Below are 15110 nucleotides of genomic sequence, written 5' to 3' on the forward strand. Positions count from 1 at the left end.
TCATGTGGACTGTTCATTTCAAAATAAGACAGCATCTCCTAAATGCTTGTGCTGATTGGATTTCTGCTCTGTACCCAACAGCAGTACTGTGCAGCTTCGTCACACACGCGGATGAGGATATTGCCTGGGTTTCTACAGACCTGCTCCTGAAAGAAGCAAAAAAAAACCCAACAATTTGTATAGCTGCTGTCTCAGTAGAAGGAACAAATGATTATCCTGCAGGCGTGAATAATATGTGGCGAACAGAGAAAGAGCTGATTGTGCCAAGAGAGGAGTAACTGCCAGAGCTACAGAATGCAGAACCTGAGACATGCAGCAACAGAGGCATTTAGCCGCTTAGGTGAGCACAATTTCCTACCTTATTAATGCTAATCAGTGATACTCAAATCAAGCAAGTGGCCTCACTGGGATATAGAAAATGTTGGTGTGTTTACATGTTAGAGTTATGGACATATATAAGGAAGCTGAGTTGCGTTACACACATCAAGATCTTAAATATTAAGCCTTGTTATGTCATTTCTCCACCTGAGGTGCAGCACAGCATGTCTCCGAAGAGCTTGCGTTCCTAATGACAGGTAATGAAAAATTCTCCATGTGCACCACCTACTGCAATTGCTTCGGGGGTTCTTGAATGCACACTGAAATACCACATTTGCTAATTGCTTAGTGGAGAGTAGAGAGTGTGTGCCGTTTGCACAAGCCTGTACACACTGAAGTGCAGAGGATAAAATGGTATTCACATATGCTATTTCCTAAAGTGAGCTCCACAAACAAAAATAGGAGAAATCCTTCATTGTTGCTTTGGACAAGTTGGATTGTAGCAGAGCGGATTTAAAGAGAGGGAAAGATAGAGATGATATCCCTCTGGTGTGAGTGTAGAATGTGCACAGCCCTGTTGTAAAAAAAAACCCCCACAAGATTCACTGTGTGTAAAAAAATTACATTCACTAAAAGGTTGCAGTAAAAGCAATTATTTCAGGGATGGCAAAACCTTTTAAAGGGAGGCTGATCTCAGCACAAAAATACAGCACTAAAAATAGGATGTAAGCAGAATTTAATAATAATTAAATACAAACTCAAACTCATTGAGACTCACATCTGTTTTCCTAAAAGTTGCTAAAAAGGATAGATACATTTACCACATTCTAGGTCCTTTGTCCATTTCCCATTTCAACAACAACACAATAATATTGTTTTTGTTTGTTTCAATGATGTTTAATTCAACATTAATAGCGACAGTCAATGTAAACAGGCTTCACATCTAAGCACCAATTGAATACCTTAATCTCCACGCTTACCTTTTATTGTTGATTTTTTTTAAAACTGTGAGCTCTATTATTTGTGAGAAAAAGAAACAGACTTGATTCTTTAAAAAATGTTGACAGGTGATTAATTTTAGTAAGTAGACAATTGCTTTAAACCCACTCCAATAACTATTTTCAAGACATGCAATACAGAATGTACTGCTGGCAAACCTTTAGAGACATTTTTTCTGGTTTATTTCAAAAACAGCTGTATCCAGGCAATATATCTAGGAACTGGAGTCAGTAATACTTTAACAATCTTGCCTACAGTATGTACCAAATGTTAATGTTAATGTATTTTCAATTGCTTTTAATTTTTGTCCAAAACCAATGTCCTGTGATACAGACCTTGCCTGAGTTGCATCACACAATAGTTTGCTTAAGCACTAAAGAAGACCTCTACACTGACCATACCAGTCTGCATGAAGTGTTGCCAACTCGTAAGGTATAGCTTGACAATGACCTCTAATATTACTCACATGATCTTAGGGCAATGAATTCAATGGTTGTATGACCATGACTCATAAACCAAGCTGTAGCCCAGTGTGCCAGCTGTCCTCATCTGATCCCACAGTCATTCAAACAGATCAAGGTCTAGAGATCTCAGTACTGTAGGTGGTCATGCTGAGGTAGTAAGGCGACCAGAAACCAAATTTGTTATATACCGTATGACTGTCGATGAAGAGGAAATTCTGGCAATAGCATTTGTGAAGCAAGATGGTGACAGGGTTAATGATGTGACAGGGCAGTAATGCAGGTCTGAGGCTATGCCCCTGCACATCTATAAGCTTTGTCTCAAGGTCACTAGACATTTCATCCCACACAACTACCACCACGATATATCTCTGTCCACACCACTGCCATTCAATGTCAGTCATTTTTAACAACTGTGCCCATGTTTCACTATTCTGATTTGGTTTTAATCAGTGCCTTGTGATTCCATCCCTGCTTGCCCACTGCAATTTGTCTCACCAGCCTTGAAGGCTGCACCACTCTTCTGGCTGTATAATCAAATGTGCAGATGCTCTGGTGTGCTGCCTGCTGGAATACACACACACACACACACACACACACACACAGTGCCTCTGACATCTCTCAGTCTCTGCAGAGCACTGGCATGTCAAGGATGCAAGGTTTTGTTTCTTACGTAAGAATTGTCACGACTGCTGAAAGTTCCTCTGTAGCCAGTTCAAAATATGCAGCTCCACTGTAACCTCAGCTTGTTCAAGCTCTTTCTGTAGGTCAGCTGGGACTTCGTGACACTGCTCAACACTCAAACCACTCTGATCATTGCTCTGTCAAATGCATTGTCCTTTTACTAAATGTGTGTTGTCCAGAAATAAAGCTATTCGTCTTCCAAGGTGCTGGAAACACAAACCTTGTCATGCATTTTGATATAGCAGGTTATATTTAATGTTTTTTAACAATTATATTTTCCTGCATTTGTTTCTATTTTTAAATGTGCAGCCAGGGCCATAGGAAACAAACACGAAAAGCTTTTTTTTCATATTTTTGAACTTTCCAATGGTTTCCAAACCCATTTCACAAATTTTAGGTGTGTACATTACATATAGACCAATATCAGTATTTAAACACGATTGTAAAATTCAAAATACATTTGAAGATATTTTATCTTGTAGACTTCTATTTTTTAAAAAAATGAAAAAATCTGATGTGTACAAGCTGGACATGTTTTATCTAAGAAACAGCAAAATGTGGAAAAAAATATTTTAATTTATTTCCATCAATGGGCTGATTGTCATCTTTACCTGTAGTTCTTAATTTTACAATTTACCTATTACCTCACACGACACACACTGACCTTTTCTCTGCATTTTATTTCCAAACACCATTACATTTTCTGTTATTTTTGGTAGATTAACATCGTTAGCCATGTAATTGTAACTATTTAAGACAGCAAAAAATGTAGATGATTGTGTTACATAAAATACAGTTTTATTTGTTCCTCCTACTTAATGTCAGAACCAGGCTCTAACATGCAAATAATACTGCTGTGCAACCCCGAGCTGTTTTCAACAATGCAAGAGAATGTATTGGATACAGAATACTAATGAGATTTTTTCTGGAGGAGACTTTTATGGAATCTCTTTATAGGCCCCCATGCAAATATCTCCAACTTTTACGGCTTTCAGTCACTTTTATCTGTTCATATTAAAAATAAAGGCAGTTTGATATTCTCTTTCTATTTTAGAAGCACTATTAAAAGTCAGGACAGCATGGTGGCAGAGTGGTTATCATTGATCTCATTCGGGTGTTTCTTGGAAGATGCTCTTTACTGGATTGGGTCTCTTCAGGACAGGGAGTGGACATTCCTGCTATAAGTTATAAACAACTAAAGACCTGTGAGAAAGTGGTCCAACTGGAACAACTGAACAGTTTTCCGAGGTGTTAATACAGTAGGTCTATGACTTAAGGCAAAAGATATCTTTTAATCCCGGTCCTTTACAGCTGGTTTTTCTGCAGCAACACCTGAAGAGCTGTGAGGAGCTGTTAAACTAGTCCAATTAAGAGATGATTTAGACCCCGACTGGACAGAAATCCTGTATATATACTATTTCTCTAGGACAAAGGTTTGGGGATTCACAGTCACAGAAGCAGAAATGAAAATTAAAAATAACTTCTGTGGCTTATTTACAGTCATATAATTCCCATATCTTTTAACTGATTTCCCCAATTGTGCAGTTGATGTTAATTACTGTATATTCCCCAGAATCTGTAAATTGCATACATGGCAGTGAAAAACTTAATCTGACCCTTTCTTCATAAAATACTGCATATGATATAGTCCAATGACAGAGTGATTTCTCATAGGCTCACTAGTATTGCAAAGACTGTTGTAGGTGGTTCTGCTCAGCTGAGCTCATTCCTTGAGCTTGAAGACTTATGATCATCCTATGCTAATCACTGCTCAGGCAGCAGAAGAGAAATACAGTAGCTGCCTACTGTATTTATAGGAGTAGGAGTGACAAATGGAAAAAGAGAGTGGAGGCCTTATCCCACTCGGCCTTCTGAGTGTGCTAGTGATGCTGTAATTCACCTTTGGATTTCATTTGTATTTCATTTTTTCCTGGGGGAACCTTTATGGACATTTTTAAGGCACAAATCAAGAGAGAAGCTCATCTGTGAAATGCATCTGTTCACTTGTGTTGCTGCATGGGCAAGCTCTGTCTGCTGATCAGTTGACTTTCATTACAGAGCTACAGCACCAACATGAACAAAATCACACAAACACAAGTTTTAAAACTTTTAAAATCTTCAGCTGTGCTGCAGAGGGCTCATTGCACATTTCAGTGCAAAGGATCAGAATCATTTCAAAGTGAAATGAAAGAGCTGTTGATAAATACAAAAGAGACAGTGCTTGCAGGAGGATGAATTAATTTGTCCCCCATCACATAACATGCTGGGAGTCTATTGTAGGATTAAGCTGAGGTAAATTACGATCTACATACAGTAGTCTGCAAAGCATTTTGTTATAATTAAGTGTTGTGATTCAAATCTGATTTTTTTTCAACAAAATAATGATGATAGAATGAACATACAGTACTGCTTAGTTAATTGAAAGATATTTAGAAGGATGGAGGAAGACGCTGGGTTAAAAATGGTTGAGTAATCACCACAACATCCTGATAGGAGTCTGTTCAAGGCCAGTCCTGCAGTTAATAAACAAGAATATGTTTTTTTGTAACCAAAACTGGCCAAATAACATTAAACCATGACCATTTTAACACCTACCGCTGGAAAGCCAGCCCAGTATTTCAATCTCAAAAGGTATGAAATTAGGTGCTGAATGTATACTGATAGAGTACAGCCTCCCTCTGTAAACAAACATTTAAAGATATTCTTACCTTAAATTGGTGACTAAATCAATTCCTGAGGCAGAAGATCATTTAGTTGTAGTAATACCAACAAGAAGCATAATGGTAACTGCCCATAACTTTATTTTATGTCAGGAGGTATTTTATTACAGTGTTTTTCTGTTTATTTCCCTTTTATAGTTCAGCTCAGGGGAAAGATTTAATATTATAGTATTTTTTATACTCCTTGTTCGGAATTGTAAAATATTCAACTCCATCTTATATCCCTACATTCAGCCTTGACAGATTCACTGAGACACTTTAGCTTTGGTTGAAGTACCAGCCTAATGAGATGCAAGGATACCTTTCAAATGGCATCATATCAGTATTTATAGATTCTGAACACTGCAAAGGTTTTCACAGACAGGTGTTTTTGCTGCTGGCATTCAGACTACATCAGCAGAAGGAAAGTATTTCAGAGATTTGGCAGCAGTCTTACTCATTTAATGGATTGATCACTGTGAGGACTGGCATGCAGTTTAATGGGAACAGATTACAATATTGCATGACATGTTTGAACATTGTATTTTACTATGTACATGATAATTATTACCTGCACTCCTAAAAAACACAACCTTTAGGGTGTAAACTAGACAGTCTTGACTTTACTATAAATAGGGATTGATTTTGACATTTGGTCTTAAAATGAAAGGTATTAATACAGTCAAGCGAGTCTGGGATACAGAACATTATTTTAACAATGTGACATCCTCTGCCATAATTGTCTCAATTTATAGCAGGTGTTCCCACTTACAGTCACAGAGGGCCACATTCTTACAGGTGTTGTAGCTGCATATGAATAGCTAGAAAAATATGTCTAACTGCTCCAATTTAGTCAATAGTGTATTTACTCAGATCATCATGCTGGAATGAAAATTGCTAAGATCCTAAGACTGTGTTTGGGATTCTGTTTCAGAGCCACATGCAGCTGCCTATGGTGGAACTAGGAATCCTTAACCGAACCAACAAATTGCTTGGGTAGACATTTTACAAGCTTTTGCTTCTACTCAAAAGCAGGAGATTTTAACCTACTTACAGTAAGAAACACACTCCTTAAAAAAACAACCCCCTCCTTGTTTAGGAACTGGAAATAACAGCACTAAAGGCCACTACTGTAATATTTTCTAAAACATTCATGAAAGACAATATTGAGGAGAAATAGAAATTAAAACCCATGCTGACTTCAAATCTATCTCAATAGGTGAATAGAAAACCAGTAACACATAAAATTCATTTTCACATTCAGCTATGATTATGAATTGTATTATGTTCTACAAAATGGAAACTGACAGTCACACACAAAGAACTGTAACTACTGTACTTTCTTGTACTGTAGATATTTAACGGTACAGTATTCTTGAGCTAAAGAGGAGACATGAAGAGCACATTATGAACACGGTTAATCTGGAAGAAAATGGCCGATAGCTTAGTTAACCAACAATTTATTTTATTCAGTGAATCAACAATTAGTAAATAAAGTTCTTTAGCATATCATATCCAAGCATCTCCAGGTGCTTTACAGTAACTGAACTATTATACATTCATGTGCAGTCACCAAAACATGAAACTTGTAACAGGAAAGATAGATCACACTAAATGTCCCTAAAGTAAATACAGTAAGACATATAAACAGGCCTATCCTGACCCCAGTTTAGGCTGAGGAATTTGTGATGTTAGTGATTTTCATAACCCCTGTGAGATATCACAGTGTCAGAAAAACTCTTTAGTAACAAGACATCCGCTGATCATCTTAGCTGAAAGAGATTTTCTCATCTTTCACCAAACTGGGCCATTGGTTTAGAATTTCTGATGCTGCTACAAGTGTGCCACCTGCTGGTCTCAACCCCAGTTTTGAGATCTGATGAAAACTATTATTTAAGACCTACCAGAAGTACAAGAATTGTTTCCATGGTGTGTTCTCAGAAAACAGGTGGGGTTATAGCAGTGATGATACAAGGACTGACAGACCCAGAATGACAGAACACACCAGCTTAACAATTTACATCATTTTTTAGCATAGCTAAAGTTGTTGCAAAATGCATCGATATTGCAACAACAATCCTTTAGATTTGTGTATCCATAGTCCCATTGATAATGCAAACCTGTGTGAAATCTAAGTATGGCACTGGTAAGCACGAGAAACAGTTATGTTTTCCAATTTTACACCCACGTACTGTATTGCTTATGGTTTTTCTATGGTCTTACTTTTGTTTTGTGTCAAAAAGAAAAATTTTTTTTGAGATACTCTGGCACTCATTTGCATTGCATTCAAACCGAAAGCGTTTTTAGTGCTGCTCACAACAGAAATCAAATCAGACCGTTAGTAAAACTTAATTTGTTCACATTGCAGTGTTAATATTTTAGGAATCTCTCGAATGGACTGGCATGTTTATAAAAAAGCATACCTGTAGCTCTCAGTCATTAGAAAAATAAATAGGGAGAAGCTTTCTGTTTTCACATATTCAGTGCATAAAGTAACTTACTTTTTAGTGTCAATTTTAGTATCACTTACTGTACCTGCTTTTGATCTTGAGGCAGTAGTAATCTACTGGACAGAGCTGAAATCTGCTCAGTCTCAGGCACCTACTGTACTTTGTGTAACCAGTCCTAAATCTTATCTTCTGTTCCACAGGTCTGAAACAGAGACATCTGGGCTATGAGGAGGTAAGAGATTTTCAACTTATTCTTTCTGTCAAAGTTTTGAAATACCCGGTTTGACTCCAATGCAGTTTTAGCTCTTGCTGAACCAGCGGGGCTACCTGAATGAGATGGTAAGACAGTGGTGAGATTGTACTGTAGAAGTGGTTATTTTTGGAGAAAAAAAATTCTACTATATTAGGAAATAGATGCACTGCTATGGCTTCTCCTTGGGGATGAATTATTTTATTATTTTTTTCTGTGGTAGAGTAAGGTAGAAAGGAAGAATCTTCATCCCATGTCAGAACTACTACATCAAAGTTCCTACAGATACAGGAATGACTTCCTATTTTTAGGCACACCTAGAGCTAATCCAGTTTCCTCTTTATTTAAGATGATTGTGTGGGGACAGATGAAAAGAAATGAGAGATAGAGACAGACACATGCCAACATTTGGGTTGGAAAAAGTAAAATACTTCAAAAATCAGCAGATTACCACCTGAATTGATTGGGTTGGCATGAAAGACCAACTAAGCCCACTGTCAGTGAATTTGAGAGAGTACCACAGAGTTTAACATGGAACAAACTGCAATTTATTTAGCAATTTCTAGCAATGATATATAGATTTTTCAATACTAATATGAGAATATAATAATAATATTGAGATTATTAGCAAATAGACACTGTTGTGTTATTCACATATATTCAAAAAAGTGTCAGCGTTAGCATCAGTGCATTTTTTTTAGCTTCATCACTGGAAGGTACCTTCAGAGGCCTTGTAGTTGCAGTAGGCAGCCACCAGAGGCCGCTCACACTAAACTGGTTGTAAATAATTGTACCTGGTTTGTTTAATCGCACTATTGTTCAGGTTAGAGTGGTTGGAATTTTCACATGGGTTAATTGCCTGTGTCTGTGGGCAGACTGGAGAAGCAGAGGTTTCCCCTAAAACAGCAATTGCTTCTGGCAGCATAGTGTTAATGTTTGATAAAATGGACAGAACAAGAGACAGTCTGACTGGTTCACAGATCAGTGAAGTAGGGCAGTTGTTATACAGGACTGTCACTCACAATGGATGCCTAAAAACTGGGAATTCTTCCTTCTGCCCAAACCACAATGATGTTTCAGTGCTCAACTAATTACCAAATAGGCCAGTTGGGCCAAATGGCTACCTCTCATTTGAAACCTTTCTTATGGTTTTTGGCTTTCTTCTATTTGAACACCCCATTTATTATAATGGGTTATCTTTATGGTATCTATCATTGTGTTTGGTGTGAATGATCCTGTATCACAGAGACCTCTATCCCTTTATCTTCTGCACAGCTGCTTCCTTGCTGCACAACACACACACACACACACACACACACCGCTAAGCTGAATCAAAATCCTTATTTTAATGTGCAGAGAAATCTAGTAGCAATATAAAAGGAGTTTATCATTGAAAGAACAACATGGGAACAAGAATGCGTTTTAAAAATATGTAGAAAATATAAAGGTGTATGCATTTAAATATATTTTAAAAATATGTCAGGTTTATTAAGGTTTTCAATATATTTACACTTTATGTATATTAGCCTATATATATATACTGTATATTGTAGTTTCTTAGACACTACAACACTGTCTGTTGTAGCTCTAGGGTCTTTACATCATGAATATCATCATGAAGGCCTGAGATAATACACATTCTTTTTGAAAAGGACATTTCTCTGTTGGTCATCTTCTCTTGGGGGAGTGCTGTATTGGTGTGTGTCTTAGACAGTAGCATTGAATAGTGTTTTAGGCTCTGTGCTCCAGACTAGATGGTTGTGGGTTAAAATCCGCAGGTGGCTGCTACTTTCGTATCCTTGAGAAAAGTACTTAATTGACAATTGTCCTGGTAAATGCTCTCCTGCACAGTTGGATCTCCAGATCATTATTGTAACTGAGAATGTGTTTTTAAGTTGACTTCCCTGGTAAATCAAGGTACTGTAGTGTTTTAACCCCATGGACAGATATTATTGTCATTGTGAGGGAACACCACCTTCATATAAAACTCCCATACTAAAGAAAAGTAACGGAAATGGCCCAGGGATAATAAGTCTTCAGTTATTACTGTGAATGCAACCCAATAAAAGTTGGCTATATGAACATTCATTAAAATGTGGAAAATATCTGGAATTGTACAATCAACGATCACTCTCCTCTTTCAAACAACACTGCACAAAAGTGGGGACATGTCATTTTGTATAAATGATAAAACAGCTACTTTTTTTTAAACCACATACAAAACCATTGGAGAAAGTGTTCACTGTGAGCTCAGCAGGAGAGCGCAGAGCAAGGGAACATAATGTAATAAATGTAAGACGTACTGATTTCCTGTCAGTGGAGAAAAATGAAGGTATTGACTCACACTGGCAACATACTGGCATCCCTTTAGTGTTATACAGCACAAAAGGCTGAATATTTGAAACACGTGAACAAAATGAATTATGTTTCCTATTGTAAGAACGACATGAAAAGTAAAACAAGCAGGCAACAGCAGTGAGGACACACAGAAAGAAAATGTATCAGAGTGTCACTTCAATTTTGTGTCAGCCATTTGTTCAATAATACATTCATGTTAAGCTTTTTGTTACTTGTTAAGTTTTAGTGCAACTCCTGAAGAGGCAGATCTTTACAAAAAAAATGTCAACAGTTCTCTGATAAACGCTTAAGAGCAAAAACTGGTAATAAAATGATCCACTGCCATGTTCCATTAATGACTTTGAGAAGGCTGTTTCTCAAGCATTAAGTAAATTGAAATGCTCAGCAAAATCTACAGAGGAGAAAGAGGCCTAGAAGCATCTAGATGGCAATGCAAATTCAATTGGTTAACGAGATGGGCCATGGACCGTTAAAAAAATCTGCCAATTCTGTGTTTTCTGTGGTCCGCCAGAAACAGTGTGTCCAAACATATTAAAATCTACAACTGAAATTTACAGGAAGGGATGGGGTGCAGAATTTGTGTGCGTTAAAACATATAAATTCCCCTCAGAGCTTGAAAAACACCCTTAATTTTACATGTGGTTGTAAAACCAGGACAGGAAAATGTTGGCAGAAACACACACTCAATTTAAATTCGATTGCACTTTGATCCGTTCTTAGAATATATTTTCCTTAGTCAATTTCCGTTTTGTAAGCTGCATCCCTGTAAAGAGGTGAGAAGCATTCTTGTTCTCAAAGCTTCCCTGAGAAGGTGGCGTTAATTTCGAAACATCTAAGGTAACGCTGAAGATGCAAACCATGGATCTGATCGTTGAAAAGGTTTGTTTTCAGGGTCGGGCTTTTTTAAAAACTGAGTGCAAGATGCTGGAGTTTTACTATTCTGAAAATCCTGCCATGCCATATGCTTTTAATCCTCTATTTTTAACTATCAAAAATTCCTAAAATTTTATGTGTCAGCTTTATGCTTCATAAAACTTCAGCAGCAATGTGAAACCAATTCCTCTGGAGTCCTGTTGGATTGCTGCTTACGTGTGCTAAAAATGTACCTAAAGCTAGTATTTTACAAGTTCTACTTGATTGCAGCTGGTCATGGATGCGATTCACAATGGTCTTTAGACCTTTTCTCATCTTTATTTTCTGCACCCATTCTATTCTGTATTGTGCTGTTCTCCAACTGCTTTTTTCGCTTCAATCTGAAAATATTAGCCAGTGGAGGCAGAAGAGAGGCAGAATTACTTCACCACTATGCATTTAACTTCTCAGATTTGAACAAGGCCTTCCACAGAAAACAGTCTGAGAGTTACACAACAGCTTTTCATCAGGTTTATAAAAAGACCAAACAAAAAGCAAAGTTCACAAAACTCTTTCTGATTTGAGTTTTGGTCCGGATTGAAAACATTTTATTGCATCCCCCAAAAACTGGAAACATGCAGAACATTTTTTAAATTCTTCAGCCAGCGGAAACTCGTGGATGTTATCCTTTTCTCTCAGGAAATAATAGCAAGAATGAAAAAAAAAATGCTGTGACATTTTGGAGATTGCAGAATGAGAGTCACTGACCAGACACATACTGTCTGACGTTAACTCTTTGAAACCCTTTGAATTTGGATGCACTACAGAACAGTTTATATCCATGAGGCTATTTATGTCTGATTTCCCTCTAAATTGTTGCACAAATGCTTTTACCCCCCAAAAATTGTTGAGATGAAAGTACAGTACCTGTAGCTGGCTTTTCTCCTACAGTCACAGGATGCAATAAAGACACCAGCCCTCCTGTGCTAAAGCAAACTCATTTGTTTACAGTGAATGCGGTGGACTCATAACCACATTATAACCAACTGTGCTGATGCACAGTACAATATCATATCTTTGGAACTACAGTATATGAATCTATACAGAGTCTGCTTGTGTCTGAACTGGATTTTAGTGCTGGAAAAGCAGCTGGAAAGACATAGATCCGTGCTCCGCAGTACTCTCTAACACATCAGTGGCTGAATGCAATGACAAATAAGAAAGAAGAGACCCCCACAGTGTTGGCTCTGGTTTCCAGAGCTGCTGCTCATTTGTGGGGTGGCCCAGTAGTTTGTACAATGCATAAAAGTTAAGGGAAAATGGTTTACCGAGACATATTTGACAGGATTTGGTCAGTAACTCCTGTGTTCTTAATTTGGCTTCCATTGGTCTATTGAATGTCCATTTCTTTGCACAAGCAATGTCCTCATTCTCTTTCCACCGTTCAGGTGGAACCACAAGCAGAGTTTAAGACACCCTGCATATGAGACTGAGAACCTGAGGCATCTCTTTACACTAAGTGTTGCGGGAGTCTAGAACAAGCCTTTTCTTGAAGGCCTATTCTGAACAGATCAAATTTGGACACTTCCTGAAAGTTTAGAGTTGGAGGAGGGGAAACCAAAGAATTATGGAATTCACTGTCATTGTAAGATTAGGACACAAAATAAAGCAAGGATACAAAACAGAAAGATTTCAAGATCTCGTCCGCTGTGGTCTTCCACAACAGCCTTTCCCTGAATAGACTCACTTGTGTGGCAGAAAGGATTTTTTTTTTCTCCTACAAAAAAATAGCAAAGAAGGATGAGGTCATGGGACCGTAGTTTTAAGTCAGGCTCGTGCAAGTCATATGAGCGCTGGAGCATTTAAAAAAAAAAAAAGTGCCGCAAACAGATGCAAGGCTGCAGGACGGTCAGGCAGGAAAGATGGAGGCTTGGGTTTCGGCAACTGGTGTCTGGAGAGACGCTTGCTGTTGCTGCTTGCCCGCCAAAGCAGAGGAGGACCCTCCAGTAGAACACGAGAGCCCGCTGGAACCTCCCGCTATTGAGGTAAGAGGTAGTGTGCCATTTGGAAAAATCTCCTGCTTGGAAAAAAGCAAGCAGGCTGGCGTTGTGTCTGACTTGGCCTAAATTCCATTCAACACTTTGCTCGACAGCGTTGTTAAAGACTCTGACATCACTGCCACATGTCTTTGGCTCAAAGACCTTGGACCTCCCAAGCAACCGTCAGCTGTCGACAGTAAAGTATGATTTCTTGCAGGGATTAACTGGAAATGGCAGTTGACAGCCAAGTATCCAGGTGTTGAGGCAAACAAAGTTATTTTTGGCCTTCTTTGCTGAGCAGTGACCTTTTAAGCATATTCCGTAGCGATGCTCAGTTCGAAACACAGAAACCACTTAGTATGTTGCGTGGAGGTGACTAAGACAGATTGAAAGCAGTAGCTGCAGTATAAGCATCTGCTCCTTTCAGAAAGGTTACATTTATTTAAAAATATATGTCTGCATTTTAAAGTTGACATATTAGTAAATGATTGTGAATTGCCATGTTAAGTCTTAATCACTTCACAACAGTCTCAGAGCCTTTTAAATCACTAAAATTGCTCTTTTTAGTAATTAATTGTTAACACTGTGGCACCTGTTGGCCAGTGTAGTTAACAGATTGTATATGCTAATCTGCAGTGTTTATGGAACAGCACTGAATTTAAAAATGGATTGTACACTTGGTTTCAGTCATTGTCTTCATGTCAGACATTTTACACAGCAATTAGAAAGAGGAGTCAAAGTATTTTTGAGACATACTGAAGTTAAGGTTTGCTCTTGGTGTTCTTCATTTTTAAAAGTTAAAACAATGCCATTCACCAATTTAATTTAGGATACAAATGACAAAACTAGAAAGCCTGTTGGATGTAAAGCAGCTGGAAAGAGTACTTTGTATATAATGGGTGCAATTACCTTTGTAATGCATGAATGTGATGCATATTTTGTCTGTAAGACCATCGCTGTTTAAAAGATTCATTCAAGAAAATCAATTAGATTCATTTAAAATAATGACTTTCTCACACAGTTTAATACGGGTAGTAAACGTGAATGGAAATAGAGAAAAATATTGCAGTAACCCACAAGTACGAGTATAGAAGTATAAATAAAAGTAACCCAAAACATTTTAATATCGGTGAGACATAAAGACTTTATTTATCCCCCTGTTGTTTCTCTAATTACGTTATAATGTAGACTATTTTTTTCATTGTGCTATTACACACATCTTGGGTTTCATGTATGTCGCGGGGCAGAACGCACTTCTAAAAAAGAGTAGATTTATGAGAAAGCTGTAGTTTGAACCAGCAGTTTTTTTCCGAGTGCATCCTGGGAAATCTGTAATAACAACATGGCTGAACTGTTTGCTGCACATAACCAAAGCCATTGGCATAAAAACAAGCCTCCAGCTTTCATTCTAAATGCACACCTTCTTAGTTTCCTCAGACCTTTGTCTTGCTGCAAGGTACCGGCAGCAATTAGCACTGATTATTAAGTTCTAGCTGGAACAAAACCTAGCAAACACAGAGCTACCCTGGGACCAGAACTGAGAACTATTGTTCTTAAAGAGGTTTTACCAATGCATCACATAATGTCATAATTTAAAAAAGAGATTTAAAAAATGTATGAGAGGTCAATATGTTTGAGGTGAGCTGTTAGTTGGCTCAGCTCAAAATTATATTGGAACATCAGTTGGGATGGTTAGGCCCTTTCATCTTTAGTACCACATTCTTGGAAAGCAAGACGTTTTAATATGTGTATCCTCTAAAAAAATCCACTAAGAAATAAACAGGTAATAACCAGACAAAGATGTATATACTGTACAGAAAATCACACTGGGTTCTCTTGAACACCTGACATCAGCCATATACACAATTACGTGATACATTAACTTCTCTCACATACAAAGCTGTTCATTGAAATGATTATTACTGCCATTATACAGTTTTCTACCATCAATTGAGGCTTTTAAAAGTAATTGAAATTGATTATATGTAATCAACAGCAAT

General features: G+C 37.7%; 1 protein-coding gene across 1 annotated transcript in view; it reads left to right on the forward strand.

Annotated features, from left to right (window-relative positions):
- Positions 1-15110, forward strand: part of cdk15 (cyclin dependent kinase 15) — a 152167-nt gene continuing 137057 nt past the window's right edge. The window contains exons 1-2 of the mRNA XM_088930527.1: positions 1-340; positions 7812-7843. Of these exons, the coding sequence (XP_088786653.1) occupies positions 295-340; positions 7812-7843 (78 nt within the window). The 5' untranslated portion in view covers positions 1-294. The remainder of the gene's footprint in view (positions 341-7811; positions 7844-15110) is intronic.

The sequence above is a fragment of the Atractosteus spatula genome, chromosome 13 (genome assembly GCF_055471065.1).
Source record: "Atractosteus spatula isolate fAtrSpa1 chromosome 13, fAtrSpa1.hap1, whole genome shotgun sequence".
NCBI classification, from domain to species: Eukaryota; Metazoa; Chordata; class Actinopteri; order Semionotiformes; family Lepisosteidae; genus Atractosteus; species Atractosteus spatula.